This window comes from Camelina sativa, chromosome 17 (genome assembly GCF_030686135.1).
Source record: "Camelina sativa cultivar CO46 ecotype springtype chromosome 17, ASM3068613v1".
Classification (NCBI taxonomy): Eukaryota; Viridiplantae; Streptophyta; class Magnoliopsida; order Brassicales; family Brassicaceae; genus Camelina; species Camelina sativa.
Genome location: NC_141896.1, coordinates 23,050,457 through 23,073,731, shown reverse-complemented (window position 1 = coordinate 23,073,731; position 23,275 = coordinate 23,050,457). Strand labels below are relative to the sequence as shown.

Sequence of the window (23,275 nt, the reverse complement as noted above, 5' to 3'; positions counted from 1 at the left end):
AATAATGGCAAAACTACATGCACCAAAAGCTCCACCAAAAGTTCCAGGAAAAATGCAACAAAACTACTCTGTCAACAGTCATCCGGTAATGTCTGATTTATGTTAATTTTATGGCTGATTTTCCAGAATGTTTAGGTTGAGTTATCATTATTTTTAATTGTCTTCGCTATGTTATACAGGTAGATGAAAGTGGTTTAATTGGGGCAGTAAGAATCTGAATAAAGAGTTTGATAAAGATGATCCTCTTGATTTCATTGAGAATTCTCTGGCTACTACGAATCCAACTGCTACGAAACCAAAACAACAGCCTTACACGAGGAAAATTCCAAAGAATTAGATGCAAAGAAGGCCAAAGAAATATAGGCAAAGAAGGCCAAAGAGTTGGCGGCACAGAAAGCCAAAGAGTTGGCGGCACAAAAGGCCAAAGAATTAGCGGCAAAGAAGGAAAAAGCCGAGGTGGTTGGAGATAAGCAGCAAAAGAAAAGACCTAGAAAGAATACTAAGCCTACTGCCGTGAGGCCATTGAATTCTATAGCACCTAGTATGAATGAGGGAGAAGCTGAAGCTGGTGCAAACGCTGGTGCCGACGCTGCTGACAGCAGTGTATGTGATATGACAGACCAGTTTATGGCTGAAAACGAAACCCTTGAACCTGAATCTGAGGATGATGAGGAGGAAAAGATTAAGCTTGATAGAATTAAAGCTTTAAGGCTGGAGAGTGTTAAGCTGTCCCTAGATGGAAGTGCATTGAATACACAACAAGCTCCAAAAGCAAGGATTTTTCCTTATATTGGAGATAACAGACTGACGTGCATGAGGAAGAACTGTGTACCTGGAGCTGGAATATATGATCCTCTGGCACCGGTTGATCCGGTCAAGTTGAAAACTTTTGGAGTACCTAAAGACAGCTAAGTATGACCCTTTAGACCCTTGTTAATCACAGCTTGTTAACATTATATTAACCTGTGTTTATTTGTTTGTTAGGAAACAAGCATTAGGCAAGGCAACAGTCGATATTGAATTCTATAGGATCTCATCACCGAAAGAAAGAACTGGCCAGTGAAAGAATATCAATTTGGGTGGCTGTCTGATGAAGTAAGTTTAACTTGATGTCTGAGTTATTATTGTTTACGGCTGAGTTATAATACTTGATGTCTGAGTTATTGTTGTTTACGACTGAGTTATCTTATTATATAAAGTTGGGTTTTGAAAGTTAGCCATTAACAAGATTTTGACATGTGTCAAGTTATCAATATCAAATTTTGACATGTGTAAAAATTAATATTTAATAGAAGGAATTTGATTACAACAAAATAAAATATTTTGTTTTAAAAAATATTAATAATGTGAAAAGATAATTATCAAAAATTACAGAATTTATAAAATATAAATTTTTTTTAAACAATTATAAGGAGATAATATAATATGCAATATATATATATATATATTTCATAAAATTTGAAATATTATGTACTTATTTTTAATTTGACGTTATTAATTCTGCAAAAAAATATAGAAAAAAGGATTAAGGAAAATATACAATTAATTATTAATTTTAAATTTTGTAAATACTCACTTCTATATAAACATAAATCCTCTCATATGTAAATAATTTATTCAAAAACACTGCTTTCAACTTTGTTTAATTATAAATTTTTTCAATGGATAAATTTTTCTTATTTTTTTAAACCAAAATTTACTCCTACTTTCTCCTTTTTCAGTTGGTAATAGGTAAGATTAATATGTTGACCCAAAAAAAGATTAATATATGTGTCCTAATCCTGCATTTTAAAATTTATTGTAGTATTTTTAGATTGTTTTATTTAATTTATATTTATATATTTGAATTATTTAGGATTTATATATTCCCATGCTTATAATTTTCTATTGTTTCTTTAATTATGTCAAATTATTTTCTTCTAATTTCTCAACTTTGATTGGTTGGTCATAGACCCTTATTTCTTTTGCAAACATAATTGTTACCATTATTCATTCAATCCCAAAGAAAAATAACGAGTAGAAGCTCATCAACCTAATGGATGGATAAAATAGGTTAATCAAACACAAGCTTACAACAAACATAGATAGATAGATTGGAAAAACAGGGAGATAACGAGTAGAAACTCATCAACCTAATTGATGGATAAAATAGGCTAATCAAACACAAGCTTACAACAAACATATAGATAGATAGATTGGAAAAACATAAATCGCTGTTGATAGATCCATAGGAGCTTAAAGACTCTGACATCTTGGTTTGCAGAAATGTTTAAAAGAATTGATTTGGCCACATATGTCACCAAAATGCACATATTTTTTTGATCAAGGATTCTGAGAGAATTTCATGATAAGGATCCTGAAAGAACTTCATGATGGCTGACCTTCCTAGAAGTGATTGTCAGAACTGTGCGAGTGAGGATAAAACACAGGAAAAGATCATTTGTTGATTTGTAGGATAGGTAAACAAGTTTTAAAGCTTCTCAAACGTAACAAACCGGCCATCGAATATGGGTGGGTCCACGAGCCAAGAATAGATATATGGCCCACTTAGGAAAGTGGGCCCATGGACTGAGAGTGGACATGGGCTCACTAAGCTAGGTGGCGGTTGAGGTGTTACAGAGACAGTGGCTATATAATGGTGTGTCAAAAACACTTTCACGAATACATTGAGAAATTTAACATTAGTTACTATCAAAAGATTTTGTGACGTTAGAAAAAGGTTTTTACTTTTGTTGGTTGTCGGAGCAAGCCATTTTGAGACAACGAAAAGACGTGAACAATTTTTCTCCACACAGGAAGAGGGCATAGCCGAGGTTCTCTCTATGGGGGAGAAAGTTGGACACAAGGTTATCTCTCCAAGGGAGGAAGATGGAGGAGGTTGGAAAATATGAGTTATAAGAAAATATGAAATAAAACATATATGTTACGGCTGGGTTATGAATTAAGGTTGAATTATGTACATCGTACGGCTGAATTATGAGATATGAAAACATATTTTTCTTTCTTTCGTTGGTCTTTCGTTCTGTCAGATTCTTAATAAATTATCTAATTACAACGTTTCTCGATATTACAAAAAGTGTTGTTGGGGAAACGCGAACAATCTCTAATTCTATGCCTGCTCAGATCCACACATAATAAATACATAAAGTCAGCTTTTCTCACAATATATTATTCAAAATAATTAAAAAAATTTGAATTCAAATTTTGAATAAAAGATATAGAAAAATTCCCAACAATTGACTAATATGGCTAAGTTATTGACTTTGACGGCTGAATTATGAAATATTTGTAAATGAAAATTATTATAACTCAAAATTTAAATTTAGAATGGAAAAATGAATATTACAATCATTATAACCAATAAAAAGTAATAATTATATACAAAGAGTGATTTTTACACATTCAGATCAAAATGTGTAAAATATTCAAAACATGACATTTAGGGGTTAGAGTTAGGGTTAGGGTTAGGGTTTGAGGTGTAGGGTTCATATTTCCAACATTATGGGTTTTAATTTAACAGTTTGGTTGGTTATATTATGTTTGGTTTAAGGTGGTAATTTGGATATACTAATATGATAACCATTTGAAAATTTTAAAATTTTTAAAATTACTTTCCGGTTATTTCCTGTTATAGATCAGTTAGATTAATATATAACCATAAATAACCCAAAATATATTGTAATTAGGTAGATTAACCTAATATAACCGAAAAGAAGCCAAATATAACCGAAATTAACCGAAAATAATGGAAAAAATTAGTTTCCGATTCGATTCGGTTTGGTCGGTTATTTAGTCATTCTAATTTGAAGGTTGGCTGAGTTATCGTAAATTACGGATGAGTTATAATAAAGTTATGGCTGAGTTATTAAAAAAGATTGATAAAACACCACTACATAGAAAGTTCATACCAATTCCAGAAAAAAAAAAATGGAGTTTGACTAAGCTCACAGATACTTGTTCAAGCTCTCAAACTTCTTCTTTAGCGCGTCATATTTCTTTTCCATATTCAAGATCATTTCTTCTTGAGTCTCAATGCGCTTCTTGGCTGCATCCAAGTCCTGCTTCATCTCATTCTTCTCCTCCTGAATATTGGCAAACTTGAAACGATCGCACCCGGATTCCCAATTCTTGCACATGATCCATGGGAAACGATCTCACCGGAACCCCATAATTCTGAAGAGACAACCGACGTAGAAATCGTTCCTTACAAAATCTTTCATAATTACAGGCTACTAACTCATACTCCACGTCCAGATACCATAGTCATATGAACGTACTTCAACTCCACAAGCACCTTACATTTGTAGACTTCGACATCCGACCGGACAAGCCACTTGTCTCCACTTCCCATAATAAGCTTCATTTAATCACATATCCCAGACACCACCTCATCTTGAAACTTAGTCACACAACCAACCACCCCTAAGCGACCAAATAACAAGAGAGATGGCCTGGAATACTCTTTTCTGCTCCAGCCATGGATTTTGCCTCACAACCAATCCGCTTTGGCCCACACTGACCATTCCGCAGTCCATTAACCCCAACTATGGTTCCACCCTTGGGTTTCCAACACCCGTTCAAGTCTTCCCAACAACACTTGCCAGAAACAAGCTGATCCCCATTTAGTGTCGCTCGACACTCACACCGTAACAAACATGATTACGGGGCCAATATTAATTCAAACAAAATACACAAAACAATCTCCATGATTTAATCCATAAAATTAACCCAAAACTAAAGTCTCCATTCAAATTGATTTGGCATCCCACCAATTAAACTATTTATATTTAGCTTAATAATTATATCAAACCATAATTACATAAATTAATATTAACTACCACAAGCCATAATAATACGCTACACACAAATCAATTCACGTGACTATGGTTCGGTTCAACATTAATCCTAACCAGCCAAAGAAACTAACACCACTACACGTACGTCAACAACTCACATACTCACGTGACCCCAATACAAGTTAACGCACCTTCACCACAATTAAGTTCGGTTCTGTACTTTAATTACACTACTTAAGATTCTCGGTCTAGTCTGGGTATGGTCTTTGGTTCAATAATCAAGCGACACACCCAAAACAGACACGATAAAGATTTGCCGTTTACCTTTCTCGGCAGACCCTCGTGATGAGTAGACCAGATTATTTAACTAACCGTGGTTACTTACTCACACCGTTAATGTTCTCGACGATGGCTACGGCTTCTCCGGTGACAATGGCTGCCTACTCCGGTAACACACGGTGGTAGACTAACCAATGGTGGCGATCGACGGTAGCCAACGGAACCGACGGGTCCATACTGTACGCTACTCCTCCGAGAGACTCATCACAGCAACGACCTCAACAACAATAATGATAGTTAAACCCCGACAACATAACAATATATCAATGCCAAGATATCATCATCAACGACGACAACCCCCTTCCTCATTAACGGGATAGGGTTTCTCTCCCCACAACCCAGCTCGCCTCTCCCTTTCGTCCTCACCCTAAACTCATCTCCCATCACCACCAAATCAAATCACAATCACTGAATCACAACACTTAAGCTTCTGGTTTAATTAACTCAACACATAATAACTAAACCAATAATTAATTAAACTATTATTTGGTTTAATTAATAAATTGACCAATTTAAAAACCCAAGTGAAATTAACCGCTTTTCACTACAATTCACGACATAATTCAAATCTTCTATTATCGCGGGACACGGGCGTTACAAAACTCTTCGCGCAATGCATCGGTCCACCACCTCCTGAAACCGCAGCCTTGACCGGGACCCTTACAAATAGTACATAACTTATATTACATCCCAATTTGTATAAAAAATCAAGAAGCAGAGCACAAAAATAAGAATACATAAATCTTTACATCTGTGATTTCATACGGAAAACTGAAATAAAGTTCTCCTCTCGTGCTAGGATCGTTAGAAGTGGCAACGAAAAACCACCGCACCACAATTACACCCGACTGGAACACCCTTGTCGCGCCTCCGGATTTCACCGTACCTCATTTTTATCTTTATTTCCTTACGATTCAGCTCCTACATTACCACAAACACAATATTAAGATAATGCTTTAAGATTTCAGATGGTCCAGAGATCTACCTCAGTTAATGCTTCAAAAGAAGTTTTCTCATCAGCTCTGGAGTTTCCGTCGCAGAGATCTCATCATCTTGACTCGATTACTAAAGCACTAAATCACTACAATCCTATCGTTTATACTAAAAGAACAAATCGTACGACGTCGTTTAACAATAATATACGTGACGGCTGAGTTATGTACTTAACACGGCTGAGTTATGGTGTTACAACTGATTTATACAACGATCATATTAATGGTGTTACGGCTGAGTTATGCAACGTTCATATTAATTTATTATATACCTTCTCGAGAATACAAAAAGTGTTGTTGGGGAGACGCAAACAATAATTATGTTTCTTGTTAAGAACCACACGTAATAAATATATTTTTAACAATTTATTATTAAAAAGGAATTCAAAATTTGAATTTGAATTTTTGAAATTTATTATTTTAATAAAAGTATTTCTCCAATAATTGACTGATATAGCTGAGTTATTGACATAAACGGCTGACTTATGAAATATTTGTAAATTAAAATTATTATAACTCAAAATTTAAATTTAGAATGGAAAAAATGAATATTACAATCATTATAACCAATAGAAAGTAATAATTATTGGTTATTTAACAATAATTATAATCTGTTAGTTATTGGTTATTACAAGCCTGTATAATTAAATTTATTATTACATTTATTATATATCTGTTCCAACAAAAAACCTGTATAATTAAAACCATCCAACCATAAACGTGTTCTGATCAAAATAATCTAGCAATAAATATGCACAGATGAAAACCATCCAACAATAAACGAGCACGGATTAAAAACTATCCAACAATAAATGTGTATAAAACAATCATATACATCATATATATTTAACATATATATATATAAAATTACCTTTCCTCACTCCTGGTGCTGCCACGTCAGCAACTCATTCTTTTTATTTGGGCCTAATCTTAAAGACTAATCTACTATGTAGCTTCTAATCTATTCATTCATAACACTTTAAAAACTCATATTAAATCCAAATGTTTTAAATAAATGAACATTTTAAAATAGTAAAAATAATACTATTGACTTATTTTAGTAATAATATTATTATTCAAATTTGAACAAAAAATAATCATATTCCAAAATTTAGAATGGATTAATAAGTTTTAGAATATAAGTAAGATTTTAATGCATGGTGGAGTAAAAAAATAATTTATGTAATTGTATTTATAAAATTCTAAACATAAAAATAAAATTGAAGTGAAACATTAGTTTCTAAGAAACAGTTTCACTTATAGAAAAATAAAAGATTAATAACTCAACTCAACTTAAAAGTTTTGATCTAAAACGAAGACATTGTAAGGGTCACAATGTTTTTTTTTTGGGAAAAACTATGAAAAAGAATCTTGAAAATTTAATCCATCAAAAAAAATTCAAAATCAATGGTCACAAAATATAGAAAAAATGATATGTAAGTCGTTACAAAAAAGTGACATGTACACAATATCTCATAATGCATATTATCAACCGGAGCTAAAATTTTATAACATGATAAAAAAAAATATAAAACAGGCTTGAGATTTTATCAATTTATGATCAAATGCTTTTAACCAAAAACATTGCCAGAAATAACATATTATTAAAGTACACCATGTTTTTTTTTAGAAGATGAAGCTGAGGTTGCATCACAAAATTAACATCTAAAAATAACATATGAGGGCTTTAGACATATATGTTACTTGGATTAGTGAACGGATGTCGGGTTTAATCATTTCACTATTTACGCATTCTTGACTTGGTCGGAAATTCTAATATGACAGGTGATGCACTTGGATAACTCTGTTGTAGCGACATAATACTAAAAATACTCATGAAACTTTGTATATTTGCATTTAATGTGGAATATCGATATATTTAAATGATTTCTATAATTAGGTCAATGATCGACCTTCGGCGTTAGAAATTTTAAAGTGATGTTTTCATTGAATATAAATATGGAATGTACTCTTCAAGGGAGATTCTTAAGTCTTTTTTTGTTACTACATAATATATTATTGATTTACCAGAAAAACATTATTACGACATTAGACAATATATATATTATATATAGATTAGTAAAATAAGTATGAATTTCATTTGGATTTATCTTTTAAACTTTAAATGATTAATTATATTTATATTCAATGATTCTTATTCCTAAAAATTTAAACTAAAATCTCTCGCAAATAAATATAACAAATAAACATTATCTTCAACAATATATATGTTGTATGTTACTTAGTAAACTATGTTTAGCGTTTATATAGATTTATACTCAAAAATTTCAATAAATATATTTGAGCTCAAGAATTTATATTGACAAAAAATATTTTAAATTAAAATCTCGCGCGTGCGCGGGTTCAAATTCTAGTAATAAAATAAAATGCATATCAAATTAGGAAAAAAATTATTAACAAATATTTAAATGGTTAGAAAGAAAGGGATGTCATAAATATATATATATATATATATATATATATATATATATATAACTCTTATAGTCACATTTCTCTCTCACACACTCATACCCACGTTCTCTCTCTATCTCACTCACACCCTTTCACACTCACCCATACTCACCCTCACACACACTCACACACATTCCCACCACACACTTTGCAAATTATATCCTATATAATCTTCAAAATGTAGTTCTTCTCCAACTCACCCTAATATTTATAGGTTTAAAACCTCACAACGTAAAATTCATTTTGGAACATTGTTTACTTGTAGTATATATCAGAGAGAACCAGCGACGCACTGTGTCAGTTTTTTATTTGGGATCCGCCTTTGTTTCAAACCCTTCTCGGTAAAGCCGTGGAAGCGGCATGGAGCTGCCTTTCTAGTAGTCCACTGTATATATGTACAAAAGATCCGCTGTAGAACATTGGCATGTTTCTTAAGATCTAAATTGCTCTTAAAATTTCTAGTTTCAAAGCCTGCCATCAGAATTTTTTTTGTTTTGGAACATTTCTTTCTTGCTGTATATTTCGAGAGAATCATAGATGCAGTGTTCCATTCTTTTACTTCGGATCCGCCTTTGTTTCAAACCCTTCTTGGCAAAGCCGAGGAAGGGGCATGGAGATGCTTTCCTAGTAACCCGATATATATGTATATACAAAACACCACTGTAACACATTGAATAAATGTTTCTCAAGATCTAAGTTGCTATTAAAATTACTGTAACATCCGTGAAGCAGATAGCCGGTTCTGGGAGTGGGTGTCGATCGACAACATCAATTCCGGTTCGACTGTGTTGATTTAAATTGTTGTTTTGGTTCGGTCTGATTCGATTTGGGAAACCTTAACCGACATATTTAAGTGGGAATCGACTTGAGGGTATGGTAGAAGCCGCTTATTGTTGTTTTCAGAAAGGAACAGAGGGAGAAAAGAGAACGCTTGGGTTTTTGAGAGATTTTGAGAGTTTTGGTGTTTTTCCTTGGAGATATGTTACTGTGGAGTGAAGATCTTGTGTTAGGAACAAAGGATAAGCCTTCTAAGGGTTGGATTCATTGTTGTTGGGACAGAAAATTCCTGCAAAGAGGTGAGTGCATGACCATGGCTGATATAAGCCTGAGAATCCTTTGTATTGCTTGTTTTGTGGTTGTTTTCTTGTTTGTTGTTTGTTGGTTGTTGGTTCCCATGAGTTTCCAGGACTTTTGGGTGAGTTTCGGATGGATTGGAGGTTTTGGAAAACGGATCTACGGCCTTCGGTTTCGAGCAGAATGTGTCTGCAGAGTCGGGTGTCGATCAACACCGAGGTGATCACGGCGCAGAGACTTGGCGAGTGTCGGGTCTAGGGTTTTCGGATCGAGGAGGGGTGTTGGTCGACATCAAGAGGTGGTGTTGGTCGACACCAAGAGGTGGTGTTGGTCGACACCAAGAGGTGGTGTCAGTCGTCACCAAGGAGGTGTGTCGATCGACACTGAGAGGCAGTGTCGATCGACACCAAGAGTAAAGTGTCGGTCGACACCAATCCTTTTCAGCAGCAGCTGATACTTGTTTCTCTAGTTTGTTTGTGTTTGGTTGTTGCTTGTTTAGCATTTGTATCTCAGTTGCTTGTGTGTATAGCCTAGTAGATGGGAGGATTGCCTCACTGAGTGTTTTTGACAATACTCATGCATCTCAATTTGTGTTTGTGGTGCAGGTAAAAGAAAAGTGTGATCGTGGAATCAAGGCAATGAAGAGGACGATGTTCTAGAGGCTCGGTTTTGTGTTCTATGTGGCTGTTAGGTTGCTAGAATGGAACCATGTGGGCTAGAACAAATGTTTAGGTTGCTGGTTATTTGATCCATGTTGTTTGCTCCCGAATCTTTGGTTTAGAGTTTGTAGACATATGGTTATTGGTTTATTGATTAATGGTATTGTTTGGTTATTTCCGCTGTTGGGTTTGAATGTGGGTAGGTAGTTGGTGAGTATGTCATCACTAGATTATTATTATTATAAAAAAAGGGTCAGGTCATTTCAATTTTTGGTTTCAAAGCCTTTCGGAAAACTTATTTTGGATCATTTTTGTCTTATAGTGTACCAATCGGTCTGAACCGAATTCAATTTTGGTTTAATTACGTGAAAATTTTTAAAAACCGAATTTACAGAAAACCGAACAAACCAACCCGAATAACCCGTTTCCGCCGAACGCCTAGAGTTAGATTTTAAACTAAAATTTATAAATCAAATTTTATATATGTCATATTAAAAATTGTTGTCAAATCGGGCTACCGGCTTGCACGAGATTTAATTTCTGAGATTGAGTACGGGCCGACGTGTACGACTATGAAGGCTTAGGCTTGGAAACTTGATGTTTCCCCAAAGGTTCAACAGTTTTTCTGGCAGATTGCTTCAGGTTCTCTTCCGGTTATGGAACGCCTTGCTCATCGGAGTGTACGGTGCGATACAGGATGTAAACATTATGATGGTTGAAACAATTAATCATACGCTTTTTGAGTGTCCTCGTTCGCTTAGAATCTGGGATTTGTCCATAGTGTCGATTAACTCAGCTGGCTTCCCATATGATTCAGATTTTTCCAATTTAGATTTTATATTCTGGAGGGGGCCTTCCTCATTGGACGCTTCAAATTTACGTCCTCAACTAATTTGGATTTTATGGTTGATTTGGAAGGATATGAATAAAAACTTTTTCTAGGCTACAGAGGGAGACCCAATTGATGTTATTAACCAGGCGGTTAATGATATGTAACTTTGGGAGGAGGCTAAATCATTCTCTGCGGATTCCCTGGGACGTTTGTCGACTCAGGAGGTTCGGGTTTCAGAAGTCTGGGATCCTTTGTTCCGTTGTCAGATTGATGGATCCTGGAAAGCTACAGATCCTTTTGTGGGTCTGGGTTGGTGGTATTGTGATAGTGAGGATAAGACGATCTGCCTGGGAGCATGGAGCCATCAACATAGCCATTCCCCTTTACACTCGGAGTTACATGCTATGGTTTGGGCTATGGAGTCTACCTTGGCAGGCGGGTTTGATTGTCAATGCTTTGAAACTGATTGTGTGGAGCTAGTCGCGATGGTGCAGTCCCCTGAAGCAAGGCCGGCGTTTTCCAATCTACTAGACAATTTCAGTTTGCTCAGAGCTTCATTCTCCTCTTTTACTCTTACTAGGATTTCGCGTGAGTAAAATGTGAGGACAGACTGCCTTGCTCGTTCTTCGCGTACGTTAGTTTCTGAAATTTCTTTTGTAAACTCTTATCCTCCTGTTTGGGCAACCAATTTTGGAGTTCTTTTCTAATTATATGTTTGGTTGAAAAAAGAAACACTCACATTGTCTCTTCGCAGATTAGGTGTTCTTGAAGTCAAATGGTCAAGTATCTCTTTAGAAGAATGGTGGAGAAACAGCCAGTTCTAGTTAGTAGGCAGCACTAGTGCACATTTAGTCGCCCTACTTCAAGGTATACTCAAAGTCATTGCCGGAATCGAAATCACATTCACCTTGACTTCAAAATCTTCAATAAGAGGAAATGACGAAGACAACGATTTCGCCGATCTGATGATTCCTCTGTTGACTATCATAATCTTGAACATGGTAGCAATACTTTTCGCGGTTTGTAGGACTGTTTTCAGTGAGAGTCCATAGTGGAGTGGCCGTTGATACTAGGATTTTTGTGTCTCCTATCCTAGCAGGTTCAATTAACCTTATGTAGTTGTAGTACTTAAGGTGTCAATCCAAATGGGATGTTGCTAACAATCAAGATGCAATCAAGCAATCACAAGTCAAACCAATTCAAGAAGAGTGTTTGTCTAACAATCCTAGAATGATCAAAATGCAAAACGAAAATGAGTTACAGAACTAGAAACGAGATTGCATGACAAGAAGCGGAAATGAATAGAAACTTAAACCAGTCTAAGCATGAACTACAAGAAAACAAGGAACGAAATAGTCTCGGAATGTAATAAAAATCAGAAAGATAAAAGTCCTAAGGATGGGAGTAATTGATGTCGGTGGAGTATCCTAGTCTACAGAGTGTTTAACATGCCACAAGCAATCTATCCCTAAACAATGAATATCACAACTTAGCTAATCCAATCTCTTGGTAAAAGCTACTCAGACTCAACCACTTCCATACCTAGCTCTCGCTAGAGAAACGTGGTCGAGCGGAGAGGTCGGCGACTCGAGCGAGGTGAATTCGGCGAGGGTCGAGTCGACGTCGGCGAAGCTGGAGTTTGTGAGAACAGTGTGAACAATGGCTAGATGGTACGGAGTGAGATGGATCGAGTGGAGCAATGCGTGAAGTCGAGTGACGGTGGGTGGAATGAGGACGGTTAGAATCACGGTCGAGTTGCAGAATGATGGCGGTTGGTTCGACTAGGTCGAGTGAGAGGAAGGTGAAAACAATATCGCGGCGGTGGTTGAACTTCAACGGTGTGTGATGCAGCTGATCACCTTGTGAACCTGGTAGAGTTTGCTTACAACAACAGTTATCAGGCGAGTATTGGGATGGCTCATTATGAGGCTTTGTATGGGAGGCCGTGTCATATACCGTTATGCTGGACTCAGGTGGGGGAGAGGAGCATGTACGGGGCAATTTTGTTCAAGAGACCTCAGAGAAGATTCGGATTCTCAAGCTGAACATGAAGGAGGCTCAAGATAGGCAGAGGAGTTATGCTGATAGGAGTAGGAGAGATCTTGAGTTTCAGGTAGGAGACAGAGTGTACCTCAAGATGACCATGTTGTGGGGTCCAAACAGGTCATTGACTGAGACTAAGGGGGTGGTATTGGTTTGAGATTTATGAAGATTTTTGAATAGTTCAACAAAATCATTAAAAATGAATAAGTGAAAGATTGTTAAAGATTGCTAGAGAGTTTTGTTGATTAGTTTTCTAAAATCTTGTAAAGTCCTCCAAACAATCCTTGTATTTTTATGATACTTTCCATGACTTTATTTTGTAAAGAAAGTGTCTAAAATCATGAACCAATAACATAATAATTGAACTCATTAACAATCCTAGATTCTTTTGTTTTAATTGAATAACACAAAACTTTTAATGACTTTATAAAAGTCTGAATCCAATAACCCAGATTTGTTAAGATTTTAAATGATTTTTTACAAATCACAAACTAATAACACTAAACTTTAACAGAGTTTAACAAAATCTTGATCTAATAACAACAGATTCTACATAAAATTTAAAATCTTTAAAACTCTATTCAAATCTTAAACCAATAACCCCCACTAAGTTGAGTCCGAGGTATATGGGACCATTCAGAGTGATTGAGCGGGTTGGACCAGTGGCATATAGGCTGGAGTTACCTGAGGTTATGCGTGCATTCCATAAGGTTTTCCATGTGTCTATGTTGTGGAAGTGTCTCTGTGAGGATGATCGGTTGTTGGCTAAGATTCCTGAAGATCTTCAGCCTAACATAACTTTGGAGGCGAGACCAGTGAGGGTTCTCGAGAGGAGGATCAAGGAACTTCGGAAGAAGAAGACTCCTTTGATGAGAGTCCTTGGGGACTGTGATGGTGTGGAAGAGCAGACTTCAGGACAGATGGTCTTTGTGGCGGGCTGTTTAGCCAGAGTGCCTGTTTAGGCGGTCCTGTTTAGGACATATTGTTTGGTCTTTGTGACGGTCCTGTTTAGGACAGATTGTTTGGTCTTTGTGATGGTCCTGTTTAGGACAAATTATTTTGCCTTGGTGGCGGTCCTGTTTAGGATATTTGTTTGGCCTTGTGGCAAGTATATGATCCTTGTGTGGTCATGAGGTATTCCAGTGAGGGGATATGTGGTTGGTAGGGCATTGAGATGTTCTATGCGAGCCACGGGAAGGAAACCTGGATAGGGATAGAATTCAGACGTGTTCAGAATCGTTTGCTCGCGACTCTTGGAGGACTTAGGTTCTCCTAGTACTGCCATATTCAGAGACTTTGTGGCTTGGGAGTATGGTTGGTATATCGACTTCGGATGACGATCCGGGGGCGCGCTGTAGGGTGGCAACCCGAGAGACGAGTTTAGATTTTTCCTTATATATTATGGCAGGCGGGCTTAGGCCCGATGAGGAGCCAACATTATGGCATGCAGACTTAGGTCTGATGAGGAGCCAATAAAAACTCAAGGTTTAGGCCTATGAGTAAAGGAAAGTCCAAAAGTCGAGAGCAAATGACGCCTGGAGCGTGAGTCTATCGCCTAGAGGTGACCTTCTGTAGATCGGTCGGAGGAGTGTGGGCCATAGAGACGGTTGCATGGGAGTCCTTGGCTGATGGTTGTTCGAGATTCGAGGACGAATCTAGATTGGTGGGGGAGAATTGTAACATCCGTGAACCGAAATCCCGGTTTGGGGATTGCATCGGTCGATGCAGGTTCAGTTTTCTGCATTTTGACTTAAGTTAAATGCTGCGTTTTGGGCAAAGGGAGAAGGAAATGCCCTTAATCGTTTCTTTTGTCTCATTAGACGACTTTGGCCGCTTTTGAGAGAGACAAAAGAGAGAAAGAGTGTTCTTGGTGTTCTTGGTGATTTTTGTGGATTTGTGGCGTTTCCTGGTGAGATCTGAGGCTTAGAACATTGTAGGAACTTGCTAGGAGTGGTCTATTGGTTGTTTGAGGTTCAGTTTCGTCTTGGCAAAAGTAAGTCCAGGTTCATGGCTTATCTAAGCTAGAGAACTCTCTAATTTGCTTGTTGTGTGTTGCTAGACTTGTTAGATGGATAATTGGGACGTTAGGAAGCTTTCTTGTGGCTTGGGATCGAGTTTTGTGGTTGTAGGAACGAAGATCCGGCGAGAAGCTTCAGAGAAAACACGATGCTCGGCATTGCATCGGTCGATGCATATCTTGCGTCGGTCGATGCAAGTGCAAGGACGGCGCGCAAAACTCTAGGGATTTCGTGTTATGTCGAGCATGCGTCGGTCGATGCAGTGCGAGTGTCGGTCGATGCAAGTGCATCGAGCATCGATCGATGCAATCCTGTGTCGGTCGATGCATCCCCATGTGGTGTCGGTCGATGCATGTTGGTGTCGGTCGATGCAGAGTCCTGGTTTGGTTAATTGTTGTTTGTTGATTATTGTTTGATGGTTAGAGATGACTCTATTGCTTGTGTGTATAGCCCAGTAGATGGGAGGATTGCCTTACTGAGTGTTTATAAAATACTCATGCATTGCAATTTGTGTTTGTGGTGCAGGTAAAGACAAAGTGTGATCGTGGAATCAGGGCAATGAAGAGGAGGATGTTCTAGTGGTTCGCTTGGTTGTCTGGCTTCTCTTAGGTTGCTAGAGATGAGTCCTAGAATGTTGTTTAGGATTGCTGGTTTCCTGGTTTATGTTGTTTGGATCATTAGTTTATGATTGAAATTAATACTGATTATTATTTTATTGGTTATTGGATTATTGGATATTATTGATATTTGTTATTCCGCTGGTTGTTGTGATTGTGGTTAGGTGGCTAGTGGATATGAGACCACTAGTTGTATTTTATTTATTATTATTAATATATATATTTTTTTTTTAAAAACACTACAAGAAAATACGTGTTTTGCGACTACGATCGGCGACTATACACATAGTCGTTAAATTTAGCGACCATGTACCTACTAATTTGCGACTGTTTTATGACTAATCAAACATAGTCACTATTTAGTCGCTAATTAACGACTAAACGATTTTGTCACTATTTTAGTCGCTAAATGGCGACTATTTTGCGATAGTTATGGCGAGTCGCAAAGCTTAGTCGCAACATAGTCGCTAATTAGCGACTAAGAGGTAGTTGTTTGTGTAGTCGTTAATTTAGCGACTATTTTTTGATATTTTCGGCGGGTCGCAAAAATTAGTCGCAAAATAGTCGCTAAAAGTTGGTATAAAAACACGTTTTTAGCATTCGGAGTAGGTGTACCTATATTTGGTGACTACGTAATATAGTCACTTTTTAGTCGCTAAATATGCCTATATAAACTGAGCTCACCAATCGTTTTACTCACTCACAAGAACACAAAGCCACACAAGAAAAAAAAAAACGAGATCATAGAGATTTCTAATAATGTCAGGAAGTTACAATTATAGTAATTTCCGAGAGTGGATGTACAAGAGGATCGATGAGGTGACGGGAAATTTTACAGAAGAGTTCAGAGCCGGGATGGAGCAGTTCATGCAATTTGCAAATAGCCAGCCTTTTGCACAAGAAAACGGGGGTAAGTTTTTTTGCCCTTGTAGTAGGTGCAAAAACGGGAAGCGTTTTCTAGGGACTAGAATTTGGAATCATCTTTTTAGTTATGGGTTTATGCCAGATTATTATGTTTGGTATAAGCATGGGGAAGAAATTAATATGGATATAGGAACGAGTACTGTTGATCCGACATTTATTAGTGGGTGTGAGGAAGTGGGTAATGTAGTAGAAGATAGATATGTGGATATGGTGAATGATGCATTTACTTCTAATGTGGGTTATGATGATAATTATCAATGGGATGGGGGTTATCAGAGTGTAGAAGAACCAGTACTTAACCATTCAAAAAAATTCTATGACTTGTTAGAAAGTGCAAAAAATCCAATATATGATGGTTGTCGTGAAGGTCAGTCACAATTATCTTTAGCTGCTAGAGTTATGCAAAATAAGGCAGATTATAATATGAGTGAAAAGTTAGTGGATTCAGTATGTGAAATGTTGACTGATTATTTACCGGAGGGAAACCAGGCTACGGGTTCTCATTACGAGACAGAGAAATTAATGCGCAATTTAGGACTCCCATATCATACAATTGATGTTTGTATAAACAATTGTATGTTATTCTGGAAAGATGCCAAAAAGGAAGAAAAATGTTTTTTTTGTGATGCACCAAGATGGAAGCCTAAGAATGACCGACGCAGAACCAAAGTACCATATAGTCGTATGTGGTACTTACCTATTGGTGATAGACTGAAGAGAATGTATCAGAGTCACAAAACTGCAGCAGCAATGCGATGGCATGCCGAGCACCAAGCAAAGGTGGGAGAAATGAGTCATCCGTCTAATGCAGCGGAGTGGAAGTATTTTCAAGAACAAAATCCTCAATTTGCTGAAGAACCACGTAACGTGTATTTGGGATTGTGTACTGATGGGTTCAATCCATTTGGGATGTCGCGTCACCATTCATTATGGCCAGTGATATTGACGCCATATAATCTACCCCCTGGTATGTGCATGGATGCTGAGTACTTGTTTCTTACAATTCTGAATTCTGGTCCAAACCATCCGCGAGCTATTCTTGATGCCTTTCTCCAACCTCTTATTGATGAGTTAAAAGAGTTGTGGTCTACCGGAGTCGATGCATACGATGTGTCCTTGGGCCAAAATTTCAACCTAAAAGCAGTGCTGATGTAGACGATAAGCGACTTTCCTGCGTATGGCATGTTATCTGGATGGACAACACATGGTAAATTGTCTTGTCCAGTTTGCATGGACGATATAAAGTCTTTTTATCTACCGAATGGAAGGAAGACATGTTGGTTTGATTGTCATCGGAGATTTCTTCCTCCTGATCATCCTTTGAGGAGGAATAAAAAAGACTTCTTGAAGGGAAAAGACGCTACAAGAGATTATCCACCAGAGTCCTTGACCGGTGAGCAAGTTTATTCTGAGCGGTTGAATTGTGTAAATCCTCCAAGAACCAAGGACGTCGGTGGAAATGGTCATGAAAGGAAGATGCATGGATATGGAAAGGACCATAACTGGCACAAGGAAAGCATTTTATGGTCGCTACCGTACTGGAAGGACCTTAATCTTCGACATAATATTGATGTGATGCATACAGAGAAGAATTTTTTGGACAACATCATGTACACTCTTATGCGTGTGAAAGGTAAATCAAAAGATTCTGTCATGTCAAGGTTGGATATAGCAAAGTTTTGTTCTCGGCCACACTTACATCTTGATAGTAGGGGTAAAGCACCTTTCCCGCCCTATACATTGACAGACGAAGCTAGAACAAGCTTATTGGAATGTGTGAAATACTCGGTGAAATTCCCAGATGGCTATTCAGCAGACTTAGCTAGTTGTGTTGATATGGAAAATGGAAAGTTTTCAGGCATGAAGAGCCATGACTGCCATGTTTTCATGGAGTGCCATGTTTCCATGTCCACCTTGCGTTATCAGGTATTTTAATTAATTATTTAATGTTCTATATATATATATGAAGTGAGTAATTGTGTTGAAGTTTGACTAAATATAATATTGTAGGGGTTGGAGCATTTTTTCGGGACTTATGCTCGAGAACTTTGCAAACAAGTCGACTTCAAATTCTAAAACAGAACATTGTTTTAATCCTCTGCAATTTGGAAAAGATATTTCCACCATCCTTTTTTGATGTGATGGAGCACCTGCCTATACATCTTCCCTACGAAGCTGAATTGGGAGGCCCTGTCCAATATAGGTGGATGTATCCTTTTGAAAGGTTTTTCAAAAAATTGAAAGAAAAAGCAAAGAACAAAAGATATGCGGCTGGATCAATTGTTGAATCATATATCAATGACGAGATTGCTTATTTCTCTGAGCACTACTTTTCTGCGAATATACGAACAAAATCAAGGTGAGCTATTAAGAGAATTTTTTATGTGATATTTAATTTAATAGTCATACTAATTACTTTTTAATTATTTGGTCAGATTAACAAGATTTGATGAAGGTGAAGCGTTTGAATATCATGTCCCTGGAGTACCTTCTATATTTACTCAAGTTGGCCGTCCAAGTGGAGAAATGAATGAAATATGGCTTTCACGTGATGACTATCGTTGCGCACACGCATATGTTTTACGGAATTGTGACTATTTTCAGCCAATTGAGAGGTATATAATTAGTTACATATCACAAATTAGTTACATTTTTAGATATCTATTTCCACTATATTTTCTCATATACATACATTGGTGATCTTATCTTTCTATATAGTATGTTCGAGGATTATATTTCGGCAAAATATCCAGGACTTACCGAGAAAGAACTCTCCGCAAAAAGAGCTGACGAATATCATTCTTGGGTTAAAGAATATGTATGTTAAACCATTTTTCATGATATACATATTGTACTTATTGTTATTATTTAACATAGCAAGACTATATATATATATATATGCAGGTTAGTTATTGGAACGCCTCAAATCCGTTTCCTACTTGGGTTCAAGAAATTGTGCATGGACCTTTGAACAAGGCTAAAACATGGCCAATGTATTTTACAAGAGGTTATTTGTTTCATACAGAGAACCACGGTGCTGGACGAAAGACATGTAATTATGGGATCTCTGTTAAAGGTGAAAATTATGCGGATGCATCTGATGCTGCAGATTTCTATGGAACAATAACTGATATCATAGAACTTGAGTATGAGGGGATGCTTGGGTTGAAGATCACACTATTTAAGTGCAAGTGGTATGACCCTGTAATTGGTAGAGGCACTCGGAGAAGTAATGGTGGCGTTGTAGACGTTCTTTCAACCAGAAAGTACAATAAAAACGAACCATTTATTCTAGGTAAGTATTTAAACGAATAATTATTTATTGTCATCATCACATTTATATATAATATGTGTAACTTTTACATGTTGATTGCAAAACAGCATCCCAAGCCTCACAGGTTTGTTGTATTCCGTACCCATACGTTAAGAAACCGAAGCATTTCTGGCTCAATGATCTAAAGGTGAATCCGAGGGGAAACATTGATGGAGAACCGAGTCTTTTGCAAACAGAAAATGATGATGCTGTATTGATGACCACAATTGAAGATGTCATAGTAGACAATTTGGAAAGTAGAGAACCAATAAACATTGACTACGATGTTGCAGACGCGGAACCTGAAGATGAATTTATGTGTAATTTATCGTCTTCGGAAGATAATGAAGAAGACGACGAAGAACCCTGAAGTCATTTTGGTGCTTTAAGATATGTAAAATAAATTATGTATTTTAATAAAATCTAATGGTTATTTTAATAAACATTTGGAAGGCCTTGTTATATTTTTTAAGATTATTGTTTTATACAATCAATATAAGATTAATGTGTTTTAAAAAACAAAAAAAAATATATGACATTGGGGTTACTCAAACCCAGGTCTGATGATTACAGTCAGAGTACATTAACCATCTGAACCAATTTCTCTTTTGTGTAAATTGATAAAACGTATCGGTTATATTGTGTAACACTTGTCTTATATTTTGGGCAAAACACATTTGGGCCAAAATATTTCGATCCGATCCATTAACTAAAAACATAAACCTAACACTCGATCCATTAGAAAAACAAAACCTAAACCTAACACTCGATCTCTCCTTCTTCCTCACTTCCTCACTTCGTTTCTTCTAACCCTGATCGATTCGATCTCTCTTTCTTCCTCACATCCACATCAATCTTCCCCTAAACCCTAATCGATTCGATCTCTCCTTCTTCCTCACTTCCACATCAATCTTCCCCTAACCCTAATCAATTCGACCTCTCCTTCCACATCAATCTTCCCCTAACCCTAATCACTTCTTCCTCAGCTCATGTCGAATCCTGCGGTTAAGAAAATAAAAAGGAGAAAGGTTGCACCTAACCTTTCTCAGAGAGTTTCCACATCTAACGCAGCCGTTCATCTCACGCACCCATCCACAGCCGTGAATCGAACCAACCCATCCCCAGCCGTTCATCTCACCAACCCATCCACTGTCGTAAACGTCTCTCAGAGAGCCGGACCGTCTAACCCATCCACAGCCGTGAATCGAACCAACCCGCTACCACCGCAGTACAATTTCACCCCGACTTCTCGAATTCCTCCGCCATTCACACCATCGGAGGAAGAACGATTTATGCCCCAACAAGTATGACCACTGCATTTCCGGAACTTCCCACCGCCACAGACCCTTTTCCAGAGCTCCGGCAATCGACTTCCTGATCCACCTGTTCCGTCGCCTGAGGTTCAGAACTATGATGCGAATCCACCGGAGGATCATATGCGGTCTCCAACGCATCACTCCCATGGAAGTCAACCATCTTCGCAAGGCAACAACTATGAGCCTCAACTCCAGGATGAAACGATGCAATCTCTAACCGCCCTCCTCACGATGCCTGGCCATGAGACGTTTACCACAGTTCTATCTCCTACCCCACTGGAGAATACGACTTGGTATGTTTTGCTTCTTTGTTTTCATAGTGTATAATTGTTTAAGTATACACAAACATAATATGTGACTCGTTTAATTAAGACAAAGCTTAAGTATGTTTTGCTTTCTAATATGACAAACAATTAGCATTCGATTATCTGAGTTAGTTAAGAACTTTGACTGAGCTTTCTAACTATCAAACTAACTACAATTTGTTTACATGTGTGTGTGGAGGTTTGATCGGGACAAAAAAGGCCAACTTGTTCGGAAGATTACCAAGATTTTTACAAACAAATTCGATGGTCCATATTATACTTGGTCTTGTGTGCCTCCCGATAGAAAAGAGAGATACTTCATTGAGTTTGCGGTAAGAACACTGTAACCTGTTTTATACTGTAACCTGTTTTATACTTATGTTTATTGCTTGATTTCACTAACATAATTCCTTCTCTCTTTGTTATGTAGAAAACTCACACCTGGGATCCATTGATAACAGGGACCGTTCAAGAACATTTCAACACCATCTGTAACCGCCGGATGAAGGGCATGGTTCGCGATGCAAGGACGGCTCGAATAAAACCAACATTGATTGAAGGTGACCTCTGGAAAGTGATGGTTGCTAATTGGGATACTGAAGAACAACAGCAAAGGAGTTCCACCTATTCCAAGTGCCGTATGTCTGACCGTAATGGTCTTGGTCCTCACATCCACTTATCAGGGCCTAAGTCATATAGGGAAATCCAAGATGATCTGGTACTAAATCATTTCTATTTTGTTAGTTTCATTTATCAACATTTCTATATTATCTAGTACTAACAATTGTTTAATTTCTATCTTTGCAGGAAGAGGAGTTGGGAAGAGAGGTCAGTATGGGTGAAGTTTTTTTCAAAACACATACAAAGCCGGATGGTTCTTATGTTGATGGTAAGGCAGAGAAAATTCATCAAGCTTATCAGCAGAAGGTGCAAGAAAAGATGGCTGAGCTCGAGGCAGATTCAACTCTTTCAGATGGTACTTCACACCGTCGGGAGCTCACCACCGATGACTGTACTGCCATCTTTCTTGAGGTAAAGTAGCCTAACACTCGATCATACATTTGTTTTGCTCTTTAGCTCTTTACTTACTGTTTTTCTTTTTCTAAAAACAGTGCACTGAGAGGGATTCACGTGGAACTCCTTATGGTGTTGGAAGCCTCAAAGCTACTCTTGGCAAGGGCAAGGGCAACCAACCATCACAAACGGAAGCCTTTCTCACACTGCAAGAGCAACTGAAGGCAGCCCAACGCCAGATTGAAGTTCAGGCTGAAATCTAGGCGACTCTCAACGCTGAAGCTGCTGCTCGAGAAGAAAAAACTGCTCTCCTTGTGGCTGAGCAAAAGCAAGAGTTGACAATGATGGCAAAGTTTATGCGCCACACTAATCCAGCCTACATGGAGTTTATAGCCTCTCAATCAGCTGAAGAGGACAATCTTCCATCATCAACTCCATGATCAACTCCACAACCTTGCATTTTGTTTCTCAACTCATGAACTAAGTTCTTGTATTAAGTTTGTATGTGTTATAAACTTGTTCTTTCTATGCTTTTGGTTTGATCTCTATTTTGAACTTGTG

At 37.4% G+C, this 23,275-nt stretch overlaps 1 protein-coding gene and 1 pseudogene across 1 annotated transcript; both read left to right on the top strand.

Annotated features, from left to right (window-relative positions):
- The first annotated feature begins 16,601 nt into the window (after positions 1-16,601).
- Positions 16,602-20,449, top strand: LOC147924227 (uncharacterized; annotated as a pseudogene).
- A 1,150-nt stretch (positions 20,450-21,599) lies between these two features.
- LOC147924226 (uncharacterized) lies at positions 21,600-22,977 on the top strand. Its single transcript, XM_087496671.1, has 5 exons — positions 21,600-21,688; positions 21,900-22,032; positions 22,131-22,418; positions 22,508-22,732; positions 22,813-22,977. The coding sequence occupies exons 1-5, from the start codon at positions 21,600-21,602 to the stop codon at positions 22,975-22,977; spliced, it is 900 nt and encodes a 299-aa protein (XP_087352797.1).
- The last annotated feature ends 298 nt before the right edge of the window (positions 22,978-23,275 follow it).

Excerpts from the sequence above, each read along its gene's own strand:
- LOC147924226 (XM_087496671.1), top strand. The coding sequence starts at position 21,600 with ATGCAATCTCTAACCGCCCTCCTCACGATGCCTGGCCATGAGACGTTT. Across the intron at positions 21,689-21,899 it reads CCACTGGAGAATACGACTTG|GTTTGATCGGGACAAAAAAG; the intron begins GTATGTTTTGCT and ends GTGTGTGTGGAG. Across the intron at positions 22,733-22,812 it reads GTACTGCCATCTTTCTTGAG|TGCACTGAGAGGGATTCACG; the intron begins GTAAAGTAGCCT and ends TTCTAAAAACAG.